This window comes from Schistocerca americana, chromosome 1 (genome assembly GCF_021461395.2).
Source record: "Schistocerca americana isolate TAMUIC-IGC-003095 chromosome 1, iqSchAmer2.1, whole genome shotgun sequence".
In the NCBI taxonomy this organism is placed as follows: Eukaryota; Metazoa; Arthropoda; class Insecta; order Orthoptera; family Acrididae; genus Schistocerca; species Schistocerca americana.
Window position 1 is genome coordinate 616,684,437 of NC_060119.1, and position 22,688 is coordinate 616,707,124.

At 36.6% G+C, this 22,688-nt stretch overlaps 1 protein-coding gene across 1 annotated transcript in view; it reads left to right on the forward strand.

The window, feature by feature from the left end:
* LOC124625417 (otoferlin-like) overlaps positions 1–22,688 on the forward strand; it is a 1,049,973-nt gene that overhangs the window by 836,711 nt on the left and 190,574 nt on the right. The window contains exons 17-21 of the mRNA XM_047149169.1: positions 3,909–4,061; positions 11,680–11,880; positions 14,622–14,873; positions 14,969–15,130; positions 18,251–18,387. Coding sequence (XP_047005125.1) covers positions 3,909–4,061; positions 11,680–11,880; positions 14,622–14,873; positions 14,969–15,130; positions 18,251–18,387 — 905 coding nt within the window. The remainder of the gene's footprint in view (positions 1–3,908; positions 4,062–11,679; positions 11,881–14,621; positions 14,874–14,968; positions 15,131–18,250; positions 18,388–22,688) is intronic.

The following is a 22,688-nucleotide window of genomic DNA, read 5'->3' on the forward strand; positions in this document are numbered from 1 at the left end:
ATTTTTTTATATCTGTAGTCTAAAACTTAGTGTCACTCCCTGCCCTTTCATTACGCGTAAAAACTACTTTTTGACTTAATAATGCATATATTTATCTTTCAGAATTATTTTTGTATTAAATTTTAGCTTGCTTTTAGGTTAAATAATATCAGGATAGCTTTCGTCACGAAAATAGGCACCTCAAGCTCATCCCATAGTCCTACAATATTACCAATTAATGTTTGTTTCAAATATTAGTAGAAATTTCGAAAAAAGTTAGGCATCTCTATTGTTGTAATGGAGTATTTTCCAAAAGAAAATTCTTCTTAGCTGCTACGAAAAAACGTAAAAATAAACACTACAAGAAATTTTGAAGAAAAGCATTTTATTACTTCAGACTGTGGAAAAATAGAATCACAAACATATTTGTACTGAAAATAATATATGAACATTCTTGAAGTTTATCGATGCATGTGCTACATATTTCATGTGAAAACATTAAAGTATTCCGAGATAAAAAATAAAATATCTGAAGATGTCTGAAACTGTTCTGCCTGTGTAACGAAAAATGTCGTCGTTGGACCTTGTAGAAACCGCCAGCGAGAAAGTTGATACGAAATCCACGACATTAAAATTGATAACATCTGAGACATCATTATTGTATTGTGTCACGTATGAACGAATTTAATTTACGAGGACCCGTGCTCAACAGCGCCCGATTATGCTGCCGCCAGGATTTTAATTCCGACGGCTCGCCTCAGTACGACTGAAAGCAGCCTTTCCTACTTCCTGAAACATTTTTGGTTGCCGCTCTTACTAATCCTTCGTCATTGCATCCATCACCCAAATCGCCCATATAGCTACACAAAAGTCACTGTAGGTTCTTTCATGTCAACATTTCCGTTGAAGTCGAGGAAAATAATTTTTGCGTGTAATTTTGTGAAACCCAAGTTTTATCGAGGTGTACTAGAAGTATATTGTCATCAGCATGCAGCAAGTGCATATTACACAAAGCTTCTTCCTTGCTGCTGCAATGTCTCGGCATTCCATTAAAATTTTGTATCTATCACTATACTTCCTGACTCGGAAACCAAGTGAACGGAGAAGACAAAGAACGGAAGTCTCTGAGCCAGAATAATTAGTTTTTTTCACAGAGATTCCTCTGCATCTTCCTAGCCGTCTGATACTCTCCTCCGTCATAGTATCAAATCACAGGTAGACGCTCTAATATTTTGCCAAAATCTTCTAATTTCCGTTTTTATTTACATCCCTTTCTTGGAGGGTGAATACACATCTTAACATTAGAGAGTCAGCCGGTGTTACTACCCTGTTAATACGGTATACCGTAGGTTCGGAAATACTACAAGGTTTTCTTGTCATTTTATGAACTTGTGCGAAATTTGTAATATTCCTGGTTTCTTTTTAGATCTGCAAAAAATCTTCAGTACGTTCAATACGACGATTATAGATTGTTTCCGGATGTCATTTCACCCTTCATGCACAGCGATCTGAGTAGCGCTAATTGTAGGCCCTTGCTCCTGAATTTCGCTCACTATCAGACACACGTCAATACACCGTTCCACAGCAGCCGGAAACCACACGTGAACACACGAAATCACAAAAGAAACAAAACATTCAGCTGGCGCTAACATACTGCGCTGTTAACAGTGTACATGCTGTAACAAAGCTATGAGACGCACGAGTGACTTTGAGACGTATAATTTATTGTACCATGAAGCTTGATGAAAACGTTACCGTACAACTTTGTCAACGTAGACTTTCGTAAAATTTCTTACATTTTTCCGCTATTGTTCAGATCTTGCGTTTTTCGTTTTGTTTTTCAAAATGCCAAGACGCTTTAGGAATAAGCTAAGAGGCCGTAAGTAGTTCTGCGAAAGCTATGATGATATTAATCTGCTACTTGCTACTTCCACAGTGGTAAGGAAATAAGCAGTGGGAAACGAGATGTAAAATGCTTCCATTCAAAACATGATGACTGCAGACTGCGTTGATTAGTGATGAGAAAGAAGAGAGCACAACGAGTTTTTGTGGGTTATGTGGAGACGGATACATCGAGTTTCCATTTCGTAATTATATATCTTAGAACAACTGACAGAGGGAAACGTTTTTATTTCCCAAATATACTATGCTTTTGTGTAATTCATTAAATTAAATCCTCTTACAATGGAATATGGGAAATTTTACATTTTCTGATAAAAATTTAAGAATTTTCTTTGAAATGTGTGACACTGGTTTTAATGTTTTGAATACTTACATCTACCGTAATATGTATTTCCTACAAAAAGTTTTCATAATTTAAATAATCTTTTCACTCTTAATGTTTTGGCATTTTCCCTTGCCCAACACCGTTGGTAAAGATGCCCCGTTTCTGAAGTAACTTTGCCATTGTTGTTTGCACTTTTCTGATGTACGAGGTGCATTCAAGTTCTAAGGCCTCCGACTTTTTTTCTAATTAACTACTCACCCGAAATCGATGAAACTGGCGTTACTTCTCGACGTAATCGCCCTGCAGACGTACACATTTTTCACAACGCTGACGCCATAATTCCATGGCAGCGGCGAAGGCTTGTTTAGGAGTCTGTTTTTACCACTGGAAAATCGCTGAGGCAATAGCAGCACGGCTGGTGAATGTGCGGCCACGGAGAGTGTCTTTCATTGTTGGAAAAAGCCAAAGGTCACTAGGAGCCAGGTCAGGTGAGTAGGGAGCATGAGGAATCACTTCAAAGTTGTTATCACGAAGAAACTGTTGCGTAATTAGCCTGATGTGCGGGTGCGTTGTCTTGGTGAAACAGCACACGCGCAGCCCTTCCCGGACGTTTTTGTTGCAGTGCAGGAAGGAATTTGTTCTTCAAAACATTTTCGTAGGATGCACCTGTTACCGTAGTGCCCTTTGGAACGCAATGGGTAAGGATTACACCCTCGCTGTCCCATAACATGGACACCATCATTTTTTCAGCACTGGCGGTTACCCGAAATTTTTTTGGTGGCGGTGAATCTGTGTGCTTCCATTGAGCTGACTGGCGCTTTGTTTCTGGATTGAAAAATGGCATCCACATCTCATCCATTGTCACAACCGATGATAAAAAAAAGTCCCATTCATGCTGTCATTGCGCGTCAACATTGCTCGGCAACATGCCACACGGGCAGCCATGTGGTCGTCCGTCAGCATTCGTGGCACCCATCTGGATGACACTTTTCGCATTTTCAGGTCGTCATGCAGGATTGTGTGCACAGAACCCACAGAAATGCCAACTCTGGAGGCGATCTGTTCAACAGTCATTCGGCGATCCCCCAAAACAATTCTCTCCATTTTCTCGACCGTGTCATCAGACCGGGTTGTGCGAGCCCGAGGTTGTTTCGGTTTGTTATCACATGATGTTCTGCCTTCATTAAACTGTCGCACCCACGAACGCACTTTCGACACATGTCTCCTTCAACTGTCGATGAATTTAAATTCAGAAACCGAATGATTGCACGCTGTTCAAGTAAGGAAAACGTCGCCATTTTAAGTATTTAAAACAGTTCTCATTCTCGCCGCTGGTGGTAAAATTCCATCTGTCGTATGGTGCTGCCATCTCTGGGACGTATTGACAATGAACGCGGCCTCATTTTAAAACAATGCACATGTTTCTATCTCTTTCCAGTCTGGAGAAAAAAAAATCTGAGGCCTTAGAACTTTAATGCACCTCGCATAAATATTTTCTTAACTTGCCATATTTCTGCAAACGGTGAAAGAAGAGTTAATGATGGTTTCGTTTTCGTACATAGACCTATTAGTTAACATAGCAATTGAAAGAACGGAAAAAAGTGGCAAAGTTGTCCCAGTTGATGTTACCGGTGCTTCAGTTATTCTAGTTAATGTGTATTTACTCTGTTGTAACCAATTTCATCAGATTTTATTTTTACAGCCGCAGCATTCAATGCCTGATATTTTCGTATGGATTATTAGTGGAGGCAAGAGGATTGCGTACCAAAGGATTCAGTCACGAAACTTGATCCATTCCATCGTCGATGAAGAATGTGGACGTGACTGCGGCAAAGTTCAAACACTTTTTCTCAGGGTGATTCATTTACTGACAGCATGTCTTTTTGTCAAATATCAGCATGAAATAACTGTTAAAGAAGTCGTAGTTATATGTAATACAGTACCCGGAAAATTTCAGGCACGGATCCTCCTCTGCAGGGAGTGGGAGGTCATAGTTTGTTATTGCCTGCTTCCCCCTCTGCCCCCTACCTCAACATCTTACCATAGCAGTCACGCGCCCTTTTAATATACTGCAGATGCCTACAGTTTTAATTGTATATAATTTTTTACTGACGTTGTGCATACTATGGTATAGATCTCCTACCTAGGTAATAACCACTGCTGATTTAACTTCCAGTTTTTCAAACAATTTTGCATTCGATCAGAGAGCTGTTGTTTCTAAACTTATGACCACTTTGTTCCAGCTCTCTTTTTTTTTTTTTTCTCTGGAGATGGGAATCAAAAACCGTTTTTTGGAACATATTTCACAATTTCATTTTATTCAATTTTGATTCCATATCATTACTGACGTGTTAGGTCCGCTCCAGAGAGACTTCCCCTGTTGATATGTTCAAAAATTCACTGGGCATACGTTGTTTTCATTCAGTGAAAACAGATGACCAAAAAACATCATTCTACTTTACGTTTTCTGCATTTTACATTTAGTTGTTCATTTGTCTCATGTAAAAAAATGGTTCAAATGGTTCTAAGCACTATGGGAATTAACATTGTTCATTTGTCTCATGTAAAAAAATGGTTCAAATGGTTCTAAGCACTATGGGAATTAACATCTGAGGTCATCAGTCCCCTAGACTTAAACCTAATTAAACTAAGGACATCATACACATCCCTGCCCGAGGCAGGATTAGAACCTGCGACCGTAGTAGCAGCATGGTTCCAGACTGACCACTACACAGCGGCCGGCTGTCTCATGTAGATCTTCATTATTTCTGTTTGTGTAATTACCATTGTGTTCCATTGGCTCCAGTATTTTTCATTGTATTTTCCTTTTTCTTTTCCATGTCTTCTATTTCGCATGTCTTAATTCATATTAACAATCTGGCTTCATTCTTGTAACATAATGCTGTGACTTTGCTTAAGGGGAGATGATCTGTTATTGAAATTTGGAGTTTATTTATATTTGCTGTTTTTTTATGCAGTTTTCTTCCAAGTGCTGATTTTTCTTGTTGCAATTGCAAAGTCTCATGGCAGTATTGCATGACTGTTAGCACAAACAAGTAAGGTAGTTTTGTCCATCTGTATATCACTTTTATAAGGACATGGCTTGATATTACCATTTACAAACAACAAAAACAACATAATACATATATACAGGCACTGACATATTCACACATCTGTCTGACAAGGATAGGACAGGTAGCTGGACATAGCCTTAGAGTAGGATCCATCACAGCATTTGCCTGAAGTAATTTAGGGAAACCTTGGAAACTCAAATCAGAATGGCCTGATAAGGATGGAACCTCCATCCTTTTGCATACAATGCCAGTCTGTTTAAAACAGTCCTACTTCATTTACTTTTTCCCTATTGCACATTTCTGTTTTTCAAGCAAGTTATTTAATTATGTAAAAGGGTAGTGCTACACTTTTCATTAATTTCTCACTCTCAGACACTGCAAACACTACACATACAATACACCCATTGTTTCATAATTAACACTAAACATATTATCAGGACCATAGCGATGATGTCTGGTTTTCATTTTGTGTTCTGCAACTTTCCACTTGACAAACTGGAAAACTGAGTCAGCATCCCCCTAAAGTGCATGAGATGTTCAACTCACCAAGAGAATAAGGTGTTAGCATTATCCATTGCATATCTTTGAGAGTAAGCTTCCCCTGAAAAAGAAAAAAAAGAAGGAAATAACATAGTGTGACAGTGTTATTTGAAATAATAATGTTTTATTATCATTTTTATTGTTTGTATATACTACATTTTTTACCGAACCTGTACTCTGTATTATTTATCTCCTTCAATGTTTAAATGGATTGCTTAACAGATACTTTTTGGCTACCTTTTTTAAAGGAGTGTGTTTTAGTTATCCCTCCAGTCTCCTTGGGCAGTTTGTTGTACAGTTTTATTCATTGGCAGAAAATGCTGTTTTGAGTTTTATTTCTATTCTTACCAGAACATATAAGTTCAGTCTGGCTAGTGCTCTATGGTCAAGCACAGAGATGTGTGTGCAGTAATTATCAATGTTATTTTTCATGTGTACAACTGATTGAGTAATCAACTCATGTGGTATAGTTAAAATCCCCGGTATTTTGAACATGTCTTTACAATGTTCTTGACTACTGTTTGTCGCTATTACTCTTATGACACTTTTCTATAATTTGAAAACTGTGTTCATATTGTTTACATTTGTTCCCCAGAAAAGAATTCCACAGCTAAGAACTGAGTGTACATATGAACAGTATGTAACTAAAAGACACTGGTTGTTACACACTGATGGCAGAACATACTAATGACATTCTGTTTGCAAGTATCATTTTGTGTTCACATCATTGCAACTGATAATAAATATTCATTCATAGAAATTCTGTGTTTATTATATTTTGTGTTTATTATATTTATTTAATAATGCCATTTTCCCTCTTTGACCTGAAATACATATAATTTGTTTTCTTCATATTAATTGTCACTTTATTGCATATTGACCAATTGTAAACTTCTTTGTTGGTGTCATTTGCTTTCTCTGCAAAGAGCGCTGTTGTTTTCCCAGTGATTATAGTATTGCTGTCATCGCCAAGGAGAAATGTTGCCCCTTAACTAATGCTACTGAGAAAATCATGGATGTATACCTGGAACAGTAGTGGCTGCCCTGAGGAACTCCTTGATATTTATGTATTTTTAATCTAAGCATTTTATTAAAATTTTGGACTTATTTGAGTACTGGTACATGTTATCTGTATTCTTTGTATCCTATCTGTAAGGTATATTTGGAACCAGTCATTACCTACATCTCTTACTCCTAATGCTTCTAGCTTATTTAGTAGAATGTCACAGCTAACAGTACCAAAAGCCTCAGAAAGATCTAAAAAGATTCCTGTGACACATTAATATTTTTCAAGAGTATCAAGTACAGCTTTTGTGAACTATGTTCTACCACTTCAGCAACCAAACAGTGATTCATTTAAAAGGTTATATTTATACATTAATTTGCCTCTCATAATTGCATCTCTTATTTTTGAGAATGGTGACAACAGGGAAAATGAGCCGATAGTTTTCTATGTCTTCTGCATCACTTTTCTTTAGCAGAGGTACAACTCTTATCTGGAAATTTCTCAAATGTTTGTTATTCATTTATTATGCTTCTTAAAGGAGCTTGCATTGTTTCAGCACATACCTTGGTATTTCATCTAAGACTACTGACATTTTGTTTTTTATGTTCTGTACAGTTTTACTGACTTAGTAGTGACATCATTGTTCTTAGAGCGCAATTATTTACAGGGGATAAAATTTTTTGGGAGTTTTTGTTGCAATTTCTCTGTAGGCTGCTTGAAAAGTAATTATTCACATAGTTTGATAAGTGGTGTGGATCATTAACGCCTATTATTTTATGCCACATCCTTATCATTTTGTTATTATGCCTTGTTTTGTCTCTCCCTGTTTCCTTTTTAAAGACTATACACACTGTTTTGCATTTGTTTTCTGAATTGTGTGTTATTTTCTCATGAAACAACTTTTTTTGCATCAGTCAGCAATTCATCATAATACTCTTTGTACCTGTAATAGAAATTCAGGAATATTGGCTCATTATGACTCTTTTTCAAGGAACTGGCATATGTAGGGACTTGGGAGGATTTCTTAATACCAGCTGTTAGCCAGCTGTTTTTGTGAGAGATTGATACTGATGTTGGTAATTTTGGAAGTTTTTTTTTTTCAAAATTCTGTTTAAATAATGTCAAGAACTTACAAGGAGAGGACGCCTACTTATCATTGCCAAATTCGTCCAAATTTATGGTACTACTTATCAATTGTATCTTTGAGATTGTGATTAGGAAGGGATGTTTGAATCAGTGGTAAAAGATCAGATTCATTTTGAAAAGGTCGCAGGTTTGACTCTTCCCGATGGCAAATTTTTTTGTGCTCCTTGGTAGTGCATACACTGCTGACATCACCATTAAGTGCAACATTATATAGATTATTTTATTAATTTATAAAAGCACAAAAAGTATAGGCATAGGATGAAATGCAGGTTAGTTGTGATGTCAGTATTGTACGCATTGCCAAAGAGCACAAAAATATTTGCCGATGGGGGGGAGTCGAATCCGCACCCCTTTCAATACCAATTCGTTCTCTTACTTCTGAGCCATACACCATTTTCTGAACATATTGTCACAGGGACAATTGATAAGTTGCACATGGTGACGGATCCATGTCAAAATTCCTTTCATTTCCTAAACGCTTGGCCATCTGAAGTTCCCACTTGGGGCACTTTCATGCGCCACATGTTACATGAATTTAGACGAATTCAGCGACTATGATTAGGCACCCGCTCCTTGTTAGAAAATTTTGAAATGACATTGTATACTTCATCACAAATACAATTTGCTAGTTTTCTTGAGAAATCTTGAATTTTGATTTTTGACAAATGTTTTTTGTATGCCTGAAGTTTAGGTTTCTTTTTCCATACCTGATTTTACTGTTATTGTTCGACAGAAATGGTCTGAAAGACCAAGCTCTTTTACAGTTACACCAAACTTTTCCCTGTGTGTATTTGTGGCTACATGGTCATTTACTAATGCAGCCCCGTTGCACTATTGACCAACAGTGACATACCAAAATTTTTAAGGTTGTTTTTATGAGGGTGATGGTGCTACTAGTTTCATTTATGATATGTGTTTATGTTTGTCTCCACACAAAATTATGTTGACTTTTATACTTGAGATTTGACCTAGAACTTCTGTTAATTTATTGGAAAAAGTGTCAATTTCCACTGGGTGATTGATATGCACAAAATTTCATTTCTTGGTGATATAAAGTCCTGCTAGTTCAATAGCTAACATTTCTTTGTGTTTGTGTTCACTGACTATGCTAAGGTCACATCTTGATTTAAATTGTGTTTTTTCTGACATAAGGGTATGATCCCCCACTTTCTGAAGTGGTCCTAGAGTAAGAGCCTATCATTTCATACAACAATAATGCTACATGTTGGATTTCTGGGTCTCTAAACCAGTGCTCAGTGATGCAAACTACAGTGCAGTTCAAAGTCTGGACCTTTATTTTTTATTGCTTGGTATGTTTTGATGTAAGATTGTTAAATCTATGAAAAGTCCCAGGCTAATTTTTCCAATAGTTTCTTTTGTTATGACAGTGTGTGTGTCTTGTGAGTAATTATTTCAGAATGTTTTGGAGTGCTGCAGACTGTAGTCATGGGATGTCTGGATTTATCCTAAAGAAGATCTCACCTTTGACAACAGATATTTGACCATGCATGCCTTGAGATCATCCATCACTAGTTAAATACTAAATTCTAAAAATTCTTCTTATAGCCCATCTGCAGCTGATTATTTATTCCACATTTTTTGAGTTCTTCTTGGCATTCTTGTATCACCTTTCCAAAGACACAATGGAGCAAAATAGGCCACAGATCATCTCCCTGTCTAACATCTCTTTGTACCTAAAAAACATCAGATGTCTCCATTAATAAGTTTTAAAATAATGATAATAGAGCCCAATTTGTTTACATCAGTACTTTCCTAACATAATAATAATTTGTTCACAATATTACCCGGTAAATATCCTGTATTAAATTTATCTTGTAATTTATTGTATTCTTTAGCATTTTCGAGACTCTTAGTTTCCATATGGAAAATTCTATGAAAATTACCTGTAAAATTTTAGAGATTGATAAATGTAAAAATGTAAACACTTCTACTGAAGTGTCTTCTTAGGGACATGGGACATAACCTCCGCCCCCACCGAGACACCCCCCCCCCCTCGATCTACGCCTGCTTTCGGCTCCTTCTTCTAAATTGTTACAAATAAAAGCTTTGTGTTGGTAGTGTTTTGCCTGTGACCACTGTGGAAACTATGAACAGTAGCCAAGATCAAGGACTGTAGCATTGTAGAAGTTATTAGCAAGAATCCTGAATTCAAAGTCTTACATGATTTTTCCACAGCAAAAAACTTCAGTGCCTACTATCACTTATGATTACATGAAACATATTAATATTCATTGCTTTCTTTGCATTACTCCTATTTCTTGGACACTCTTTGTGCTGGAGGGAGCTTGCTTCACCCACTCAGTATAGCAATCAGTTTCTGTCAGTGCCCAAGCAAAGGCTTACCAGTATCACAACATTATAGTATTTCATTGTTAGTAACATAGTTAACCAAAAATTCCTGCTCAGTACTATCGTTAAAACAAAGTGAGTGAATCACTTACTAGGCAACCGTACAGTAAAAAATAGTAAGGGTATTTCAAAACCTAAACTGGTCTACAAGTGAAATGGTTTGTATAACAATTTGGATTATTGCTCCTTGAAAATGATTAATCAACTATAGAGACTAAATTAAGTGGTCAATCTGCTCTACATTTTCACAATTGCCAATACTTTTGAAATAATAGTTCTAATTTGGTTTCATAGCCCATGTCATTTTGCAGACAAATGTTGCATCATCTCTCTCTGTCTCTCTCTCTCTCTCTCTCTCTTTCTCTCTCTCTCTCCCTCTCTTAAAAAAAAGTCTGATAATTATTACAGAAGCATTGAACATAAGCAGAATAAAACTGAAGTGTGCTAAGACTTCGGACAACTATTGTTTTCTGTCCAGCCACTGGCAATCAAATGAAAATTTTGCACAGTAGCAGCAGCATAGTAGTCATTGTTAACTGCTGTATTGCAGTTCACTGTGCTGCACACAATCCTTTTGTGCTAGAATGAATGTGTCCTGACTGTGACTGTTTCTCAGAACAGAAAATTCATTACCCACAGTAAGGACACATGCATAGTTTAATAACACTCTCAGGCACTAGCGTGAGCATTTGATGAAGGATCTTACACATCAATTTGATCACAAGTGCCTCCAGCACTAAGAATCATAGGCAGAAGTGCAGGTTCTGATCCACCAATAAAGAGGCAAGGATCACTTTATCCCACCAATCTGTTTTGACCATGTATGTTGACGTTCCATTTGCTTGCCCACAATACACCACACTTGTGAATTTTAGTATGTGTCAGGATTAATATTCAGATGGATTTTTTTTTTGCTGGTGCTGGAACTTTTGCTTGGGATTTGGATTTTGTTAATATTAACTTTTAATATCTTGTAACCTACCTGATGAAACACACCATATACTCAGTATAAATGCTAGACACAGATCGCTTTTTTCGCTGCTTGTACCCATACTTGTCACAGAGCACAAGACAAAGTTTAGACTCTACTCAGAATTGTGATAGAAAACAACAAGAAATATACTGCATTTAATTATGAATTCCTCATTTCCTGTAATGATGTGAGACCCATCATACTGTAAAGAAATTACACACAGTAAAGAAGTAATGTAGAGGGACATGTGAATCAAGAATGTGTGTATCTGCTATGTGCTAATATTTTTAATATTATATTCTTAATGACATCTCCATTAATGAAGTTAAATATATTTATTTCAAAACCTTGTTTGTTTTTCCAGCTCCCTGGAAAGAAGGGTGTTGGTCCTAGTGGATGGGCTATTCAATCAAAATTGCAAATGTATATGTGGTTGGGAATTCTTAAGCACAAGAAAAATTGTTTCAATGGGCTTCCAAAAGGCTATGAAATATCACATGAAATTCGAAATGCTGAGAGACCAAGAGCACTCCCACCGTCTGTCATACATTATTTAGAGAAATATGTAAGTGGATTATTACTTCCTATTTTTAAATCCTAATGTTGTCCAAAGTGGATATAGTACTTAGAAATTCCACCTCACATCTTCAGACTAACTCTTAAAGTGGGGTAATTTCTCTGATATGTCAGCTTACAGTAATTGTTTTAGTTGTCAGTTGTTCCAAGAATCATGACACACAGTAATGGATTATTATGTGGAATGAGACAGTATATTACAAAGTCAGTGTTCTGGATACATCTTCCAAGCATTTCAGTGGCAGGCAAAACATGTTGTTGATCTTAAACCTATTTGTCCCACAATTATAAAAAATTAAATAAATTCCTCATTTAACATTTCAGTATAAATCACACACAGTTCTGTATGGTATCACTAGTTATGAAGTTGTGGTATGGAGTAAAATGAGTTAGAAAGGTATGATTTGAATTTGTTCTAACTGAAGAATACTGAAACTTATTGCTCAAACAGTACACACACATGGAAGACAGGGTACAATACAATTAGCAACACACGAGTGGCTGGTGGATCCTTGACCTCTGACCTATACAGACATTTGTTCCAATAGGAGGCATATCTGACAGGCTGCAAGTGCAACTGCTGTTGTATTAACAGGCATGGTGGCATCTAGTGGCCAAACCAAGCACAAAATTCACATGTGAACTATGAAGTGGTACATGTACATGACTGGTAGCTACAGCAGATTTTATTATTAAAATGTTTTTATTATTTGTTACACCATTTATATATCAGATGTCACCAGACTTGAGCGACAAAAGTTGACAGCAATATCCTGTGCATGACAAAGTTATACAATTGGCATCCAGAAATCTTTTCCTGGAGAAGATTTCTTTCACTTTTTCTCTGTTGGTCACTGTTTTTTAGTGCCACAGAGCCCATCACATTTTAAAGAAGTTACAAGTAGTAAGCATGTAGGCCTTTGCGGCAGCAGTCAGATATGGAGAACTTCTTTTGGGTTTGTTACTGTATCAGGCTGCAATAAGAACTGACATTTCAACTGTGGTGCTATTGTAATTGACAATTTACAAACACTGATTCGTATTAAAATAAAACAAGGTCACAAAAACGAAAGTAATCAGTTTATTCTACTTCTCATCTTATCCTTAGTTAGAATGTTTAAAAAGGAGGAAATCAAATATCTTTTAAATTCTATGTGTTTTCTTCATATATGTGCAGTTCATTTGTCACCTGCACATGTCCAGTAAGTATCTAGAGGAAGTAACAGAAGGAAGAAATACTGTTCTTTGTACTGTGTGACCCTGTTTGATTATTTCATGTTGATAAATCTATACAGATTTCTGTATCAGTGATCATTGCTGCAATAGGTATCACATGTTTTAAAATTTTTGTAGTACACAGTGTTTTCAGAATCCATAGTATTGTGTAAAAAGTGCTGATTTTACACCCATGTAACTGTAGCAGATATAATGGAACTTGAAAAGTAGGAGAGCAATTACAGGAGTGAAGCAGAAAAAGTTGCATAAGATCCTGTACAGAATGAGTAATGCACTTGTACTCTGTGAGTTAAAAGGTGGGAGTTTAGAAAGATTTTACCTGTGCAACATTAACATTTAAACACATGGAAATAATACACTAACAAGTAAGAAAATTGAAGGCATGTAACAGACAACATATGGGGTACACTCTTTCTTTGATGAGTGCTGTAGCTCCTCAATGCATTGGACTCAACAAAAACCAAAAGTACTGGTCATCCATGGTGATCATCGAAAGCACAAAGGCTACTCACAGGTATTGACCAAAGTAGGATCCTACCTACTTGCAATACCTTTCAATAGCACTGTGTGTATGCTCAATATTCAATTGACGTCAGGGACTAAGTAGGTAGACCCCTGCACAAAAAGAATTCATCAAATAATCTTGCTTTCGTTCAACAGAAATTAGCTGGCACATTCTCTCAGTAAATAAATGTGTCTTTAAGTGTGTGTTCTCAGTTAGGAAATAGGTGAACATTGTCTAGTAATGGATCTCTGTATCTTACATTTGGCAACTGGACCAAGTCCTACTGGTAAAAAACAGCTGCCCATATGGACTGAAGTCCACAAACCAGAGCTGTACTATGGCAACAAGAGGCATTCCATGTGCTTTCTGACACACCATACTTTAGGATCAGTGTGTACAAAATCTTTCATGGTACATCAGCCAAAGTTTCCACACTTTGAGCAGTCTATAGAAGCAATTCTGTGTCCATGCTCAAGTGATGTCATTTCTCAGCATTCTCAAATGATCTGGTTATTCGTGATTAAACTGACAGATATTTTGCTGCACTGTTACAAACTGGACCAGCCAGTGACGGTGCTTTCTACTCATATAGCTCTGACTATTGTAAGAGATCCTTGTCATTGCTGTTCTACCAAAATCACTGTATTTATTGTAGACTCGACATGACTTCAGAGATTGAGAGCCCATGCAACAGGCTCCTGTGTTCTGGTGTTGATCAACAGTGCTGGTCTATAGGATTTTTTAGCATCTTGTGCACATTTGTTGTACAGAGTGAGTTCAGGAATGAAAATGATAACAGAGGCATGAACTTTCCAATATAACAACTGTCAGATTATTTTAATTCAATGCATAAATTATCTTTTATGAAATAATACTTTTTATTGATATTGATTAATGGTGTGAATATAATTTGTAATATTATTTTATCTACTATCAGCTACAAAAAAACTCATCAACATAAAACTGACATTTGAATTTTTATCCCACAGTCCTTCCAACTTCGGGCACATATGTATCAAGCTCGCTCTTTAATTGGATCAGATGCATCTGGACTGTCAGACCCATTTGCAAGAGTAGTGATTGGAGAATACTGTAAAGTGACTCAAGTTATTGATGAAACTCTCAGCCCAACATGGGATGAGCTTCTTGTCTTTAATGAAATATTAGTATTTGGTACAAAAGAAGAGATAAAAAATGATCCACCTTCCATCATTATTGAGATATTTGACCAGGATAAAGTGGTATGTAATTGTGACTTAATCAGAAAATCAGAAAAATAATTCTCAAAACTAATTATAACTGCACACCTAATGCTAAATATTCTCTAAATTTGCAGGGAAAATCTGAATTTATTGGAAGAACTGTTGCTAGACCACATGTGAAACTTGTGGATGAACCTTACTCTAAGCCTAATTTCCCACCCTCATTGGAATGGTACGAACTAATGAGAGGCCCTGATCATGCTGGCGAGCTATTAGCAACATTTGAGTTACTAGAGGTACTGTTATACTAAATTATGGTCTTTGTTAATGTAGAGTTTCCTGTGTATAGTGCTGATGAAATTAATCAGTTTTCCAGCAGGATGTCAGTGTAAAAATACATGATGTTTCAATGAGTTTCATACTCATCATCTGGTAAACTGTCAAATACTTTGGATTTACCATTGTTTATAAGCCCTCCCCCCTGGCTGTGAATGATCCAGGTCATGTGCAGCCAGTGGCTGATGGGGCATGGAGTGGATGGAGCAATGTGGATGGGCCTTGTACAAGTGCTGCATTGAATCTCCTTGGGGCATCCTTGAGCTACTTTGCATACTGCCCACTGATGAGTACACTCTTATTACATAACCACTAGCTCACAATATTTACTAAGCTAAGCTGATAGCCATCATCCCTGTTGATGAAATTCTCATGTTTTCTTACTTCTTTTGATTCTTTTGTGTTGCTCTCCCAGTAGCCTTTGTCTTGGCAAAAAGACTTGGTGTTCTCAAAATGAAATCTATGTCCAACAGTGGAAAATTTAGGATAGAATAATGACAACATTATGAAAAGGATAGTTGCTACTCACCATATAGTGGAGATGTTGAGTTGCAGATAGGCACAAGAAAAAGACTGTCAAACAAAGCTTTCAGCCAGACAGGCCTTCATCAGAATTAGGCAACACACACCCACCCACCCACCCACTCACCTACCCGCAAACACACACACACACACACACACACACATACACAAACACAAACACAACTAACTCACACACAAATGTGTGTGTGTTGAGTTGCATTTACGAGTGTGTGTGTGTGTGTGTGTGTGTGTGTGTGTGTGTGTGTGTGTGTGTGTGCGCGCGCGCGCGCGCGCACGTTGTCTAATTCTGATGAAGGCCTGTTTGGCTGAAAGCTTTGTTTGGCAGTCTTTTTGTTGTGCTTATCTGTGAATGAGCATATCTGCTAATGGTGAGTAGCAACCATCCTTTTCAAAATATTGAAATCTTTGTGCTTCACTTAGACTGTGCCCAGCCCTCATTGATTTATCTGTGTGTAATGCAGACATACACACCTAATATGTTCCTTGCAGCACTTTGAAATACAGCACCATATTTGCCCAGTATATTGGCCATCACATTCAGTGCTGTATATACTTCTCTTAGGAGTGTGTGACATATGGGTGAATGTGTTTCTGTTGCCCTATCCATTTCTATTGTTTGATCCTTCTCTCTTCCTCCTCAAAGTCTTGTCTATGTGTGAATATTCTTACAGAATTTCAGTCGTATGAATTTGGTGATCCTAATTCATTAAGGCCTTTTTCTGTTTGTTTTTACTGGTTAGATTATTAATCTTGTTTTCAAGAATTTGTTAATCTGTTAAGGTCCATTTTTTCAAGGTGTCATATGAGCAGGAATCTTCACATACACTTTGCAGTGGTAATCTTAAGGATTTTCCTATAGATTTCAGCATTGGATTTTGGGTGATATATGATCAACTTATTTTTCACAAAATTTTATGTTATTCATGTTGGACAGACCATAGCTCTGATGCATAGAGTGCTTCTAATGTGATCACTGTTGTGTAGTGTTAGATTTCACAATTCCAGAAAAGGCAATTACTGCTACAAATATTCTTTCCAATCTGTAAAGCAGTTTCTACCTTCTGAAGACTGGATTCTGTAGCCTTCTTTTTGTTACACTTTTCAGTGATCAGCTCACCTAAGTATTTAAATTCTTTATGGTAATGGAAATTTCTGGTAGAATTTAATTAATTTAATATTAAGGTTACAACTCACCAAACAGAAGAGACAGTGCTTGATTTCTGACACTATGCATTGGTAATCTGTACCGGTACATCTGACCAAAAAAATCAGAACTGCAGAGTTTAAGAAGTGTTACAGTAGAACTTTATTTTTTACTAGGAAAATGTTGTATCTACACTTACAAAATGTGGAGGAAAGTATTAAGATAATGTTTTAAGAAGTCTAAATTTCAAAAACCATGCTGATATTTTGAGATGTGGTTGCACCCACCAACACAAGGAACAAAATTCCAATAAACATGGGCTCTAAAATGCTTACTTTAAGAGCTATAAGCCCTTATTCATATTTGATATTGTGAAACACATCTCTGCTGTTGCAGTTTCTTTGCTTTCCATGTTTTGGAAGGAGTTAGCATGGACAAAAACAAGAAAGAAATGTTCAGTTGACATAGGCCCTAAAATGCATAACTTAAGAGCTATGAGCTCTCGTTCCATAGAAGAAGTACGTTACACAGCAGTAAAGATGAAAAAGTATGTGTTTTAGAGCTGATATTTATTGGAAGAGCTTGCAATAGAAGAGATACGTTTCACGGTATTGAATGTGAACAAGTACTCATAGCTGTTAAGGTAGACATATTAGAGCTCTTGTTTATTGGACTTTTTTCCTTGTTTTGGTTCGTATGTCCACCTCTCTAAACATTTGACACATCTTTTTCACACCTTATATACAAAGCAGTATCCATCATTTGATTCAGTACCTGTTTCCTTCAAGCATTCCACCCTCTTATTACCAGTTATAACATAATTTTATGTTCTTAAAATTTACTCTGCTCCTGTGAGTTTACTTTATCCACAGAAGTATTAATTTGATTCAAACTATGTTGATAATACAAAATATTCAGGCACTATCTCATGAATTTATATCTCAGTTAATTGTAGCCAAATTATTGGATACATAACTTGAGGGTACCGTGTTCTAGTGCTCCAAGTGGGACTCATTTTTATCATCTTGAAATTAATTGCAGCTGAGATCAAAATGTGGAAAAATATGTATCTGCTTCTGATTTTCACACATACAAACTCATATGTTGGGTGTAATGATTGTGCTGTTCAGTGCCCCACAAACCATACATCATCAACATCATCATCACACTCATATGTTTCATTAATTACCATATGCCTTTTTTAGAGTTACAGTGCAACAGAGCTGAATATCTTGCAATAGTCTGCCTAAGAAACCACCTCCAGAATTCTAATTTATCAGTACTGAGAGCTACCTTGTTACCACCCTTCCAAATTTTGCATGTGTCAGTAAAGATTACCTAAAATTTTTGTATACAAGCTAATGTTCATTTTCGAATTCTGTTTCATAAATAGCTGGGAAATATGACCGACCCATCTGTACTGCCACAACTCCCTGAACCCAAAGAAGCAACAGAGATTCTAGGAGACTCAGACACAGGTCCCATGTTACCTGTGCCCAGAGGAATACGTCCGACACTCGCAAAATACAGGTAGTATCACAGACAAATATTTCATGGACTACATCACTATCAGTTTGTTTTGACTAGTTTCTAAATTTTGACACTCAAGTGTATATAACTACAGGATGGTACATTCATTGATTATTGAGTTATGTATGGAGGTCCTAAGTAACAAGATACAGTAGTCTCAAATTATTATTGCACTGATATCTTCAGACATTTTTAGTGTTTTGTTATTATCTCATTTATTTTGACCTTGACAATATGAGCTTCTTTCAGTGGCTTGCCATTTAAGTTGCATATTGTCAGAAGCTATACACCTGGATGTTAATGTATCTGGGAACAACCATTGATCTTATGTAACAAATAACATGATTCATGCAACTTGATGATATGTTTCCATTGACTTATCGTCCAATCTTGGTTATCCTGGCCCATATGCAAACATAACACACAGTGTTATTTAGTCACCATAGGAACATGTAAGGCTCATCTGTTGTGATGCACCATGGTCAACAATATTCACTGAATAGTGTTTTCCAAAACACTTGTGCGTGCGCCACTTGTCATCAGATTTGCCACAGGTTACCACGTATCCTGCTCCACAGAGTGGACAAGCATCTGACCACCACATTTTGTGATGAGGCATGGACATCCAAGATCTTGACTCATACTCATGGTTTCATCTTCCTCGAACTGACCAGCATCACCCATTGCAAGATGCTCATTCCCAGGCGCTAGGCCATAATGAGCTGCCATTTATCAGTCACTTATGTCACTAGATTTCCTCTTTTGCTGTCCATATCATTGGTGGAATGTTTTCCCATTCATATCTGCTCTGCTTATATTCTTTCCTTATCAGAGCACATGTCCATAATGCTGCTAGCTCATTAGTCTATTGTCCCAGTCACCATCTCCCCTTTCAGGGAGTCAATGACTATCTAAAAAACAGTCATAGGTTGCACAGTGTTCCTTATTAGGTTACAAATAATGCATTTTGCCTGGATAGGGCATCATCACAATATCTGAAAATGTAAGGGGACAGCGAATAAATTCAGTTTGGTCCTACTCTGGACTACTATAAAAGCAAAACAAGCTTCAAAAACTGACCAAATAAAATTATATAGAGAAATGCAGTGTCACTCACATTAAAAAATTAGAAATTTTCTGCCAAAAAGCAACCATCAAGAAGAGATGATACTGAGTAAAATGTACTAAAGTAAATGTTCACTAAGAAAGGACACGTTAAGCATAATTCCACCTTCACTGAGCGTTTTAAACCCAGTGACCACATGTATACTTCGGAACTTAAGGGCTCTGCACCGTGTTCGCAAAGGAAAGAGGCTCAGTCTGCTTGAAGAGATTGAAGGTGTTGAACATTCATATGCCAAGAAGGATATGTTACTCAGTAATCAGTTGTCAGGCAAAAATTAATTTTTCTATGATTGCATGTTTCCCATTTTTAAATAATGTGTTAGCTTTTAGCTTTTTATTATCTGGGCCTTGGTCACTTGTCATGCAAATGTAGCTGTATTTTATCTTCATGGCATTCTTCCCTTTTAGCCATGTATTTGAAATCTAATCTTTATTTTATTGCTATATGTATTTTACTTCATTATTCATTTGCACTACTTTTGAGCACAAGGGTTTTCTATGTCTCTGTGCATAGCTTTTGATCTAGAATGTACTGCATTGTATATATTCGCATTTGCTCTATTATTTTTTTATTTGTGTCTTAATTTATCCATTACCATTTGAATTTTATGCCTGCTGTTATCACACTGTACACCCAATGGCAATGCCACATGTCATCCGTCATTACTATTAGCCCAATGTTTTGCATGAGCTCATGTCATTCATATGTATGAACTATGTGAGTACAGATGGGACTCTTGGGTTGTTGTTGTGTATGGCTGTGTTCATGGTTTGCATCTGAGGTCCTGTTCTGTGCTGCTGTTGCCATTGTGAGGTAAACATATTGTTCTCTACTCATGCCTGATCCCAGTGATTTTATTTCATTAATTTTTGATACTTTTTCTGTGTAAGTTGCCTTTTAGTATATTTTATTTGGTATTATGTATTCTTGATGGATGCTTTATGGCATAAAATTTCTGATCTTTTAAGATGAGTATCATTACATGTCCCTCTGTAATTTTATTCAGTCAGTTTTTGAAGCTTATTTTTCTTTACAGTAGTTCTGGATAGGACTACTTTGAATTTATTGTAATATCATCTTCCCCTATATTTTCAGGTAACCTGATGATGCCCTATCCAGGTGAAACACTTTGTTTGTGAATTAATAAAGAACATTGTGCAACCTATGACTGTTTTTTAAATAGTACCAATAGAAGGCTGCTTTACCATAAAACTAAGATGCAATGGAATAATTTTTAATCATTGACTCTTTTAAAGACAGGTCTCATCCTGAGTAATACACTTGACACGTTCTGTAGTGAAAATAATTTAGTATAGTTGTTACTTATAAAATTGATCATCTGGTTTCAGGTGTCCTGGCTGTGGATTTTTAAGAAACTTTACTGAGCATAAGATTATCATATGTTTGCCTCTACTCATACTTGTTACTATTCCTCTCTTTTTAGTGAGTGGATCTTTCTTAATTGGAAGAATTTCAGTGCTGCCAATATGCAGTGAAATTCCAAAGAAGATACACATTTCTTTTATACTACAGTTTTGCAGCTGAAATCCATGACTCATTCTTTTTATTTTCACTCTGAAATATATTTAACTACAAAGTGAATAGTGTTATTTATAAACAGTAGCCCAAAGAAATCCATTGGTGTACTGCTAGTGCACTCTGTGTGTAATTTTTTTTTTTTTAAAGACAAAATATGTAGTTGCTACTGTGTGTCATGTGGTTCATTATGCCAAGTTCTCGCTTGATCTATTTAGTTTTGTCAGAGTGAGTTCTTGGTCATGACTGATTTCATCCCGACCATTGCCCATTGCTCTGCAGTGTCGTGAGACATACATGAGAGTTATGTTACCACACTACCCCAAGTTTATGCATTCTGGAGAGTCCAATCAACCATTTCTGATTTGTTATCTCTGAGTACATAATGATTATCTCCTAATACAGTCCTTAACTTCTTGTCAGTAAATTTTTCATTCGTCCTTCTAGTTTTCACATTGGAAGATCCAGGCATCAGCTAATTAGTCACCATTTCAAACAACATATGTCAAAGTCAGATAAGCACAAAAAGTGATACTGTTGGCAGAGAACCCCACTCTGAGATTTTTTTGCTATTTCACAGCTGCAGAACTAGAATGAATATTACACTTGTGAATATGCATGGGTATGAGCACCTGCTACATAGACTCACTGGTCATGGAAATGGCTATAAGTATCATCTGCACTGAAATCCTGACTTGCATTGACATTTATGAATGTCAGCCACAGTAAATGTGTTGACACCTAAACTGATACATGATGATAAGTGTGGTACTAATAATAGGTTTTCGGTCATTTTTAAAAAATGGAACAAAATAAGAACAATCTTCAGTACAGGGAACACTAGAACAAAAAAGTGAATACACATGTCTGCCTGATCAATAAACTATTAATGAATGAGCTAGTCATTCTGCAACAAACACAAATTTCCCATCTAAAAGTTTAGGCAGGAGTTCAGACAATACACAAAATTTTAAACTCTGTACGACACTTACCTTGTTTGCTGAAACAGAGAATAGAACTTCACACTTGTGTACCAATGCCCAGTGAAAAATTCATTAATATATGACATACCTTAGAAAATATGTCACAAGCATAAGAAGGTGGGTGCTGTTACCGTGCATGTAAAACATCATGTGTCAAATAAATGCCTTACTGGATAAGCTTTCTAACCTCTTTATTACTGGAAGGAGAAATGACACTGCCAGACAGTTAACTTCAAGTCGCAGTTTATAAGTCTGTCACTTTGTGCTGCTCTGTCTCTCACTGGTGCATGAATTTTTGGCTCACAGCAAGCCAACAGATTGCAGGGAAACTGCACAATATCCAGCTTTCTTGATGAATATGCCAGTTTTCTCATTACATGTGGATTTTGACACAGTCTTACTTTTGTTTTAGGAGAGGGTGAATACTGTGTCATTTGTATCATTTTCTCTGCTAAGTAACTCCAGCAAATTGATTGATTCACAACAAAGTGCAGGGATCTGGAGCACTCATAAACACATAAAACTATGCACAGAAAGGTAGCTAAAATCTGAAATTGACAGTAGTGATATCTTTTGGATGAATTGAAATGTGTATCAAAAGTATAGTATAATGGGAGACTGAGGTTATGTATTTGTCACAGTAGACAAGAAAGTCA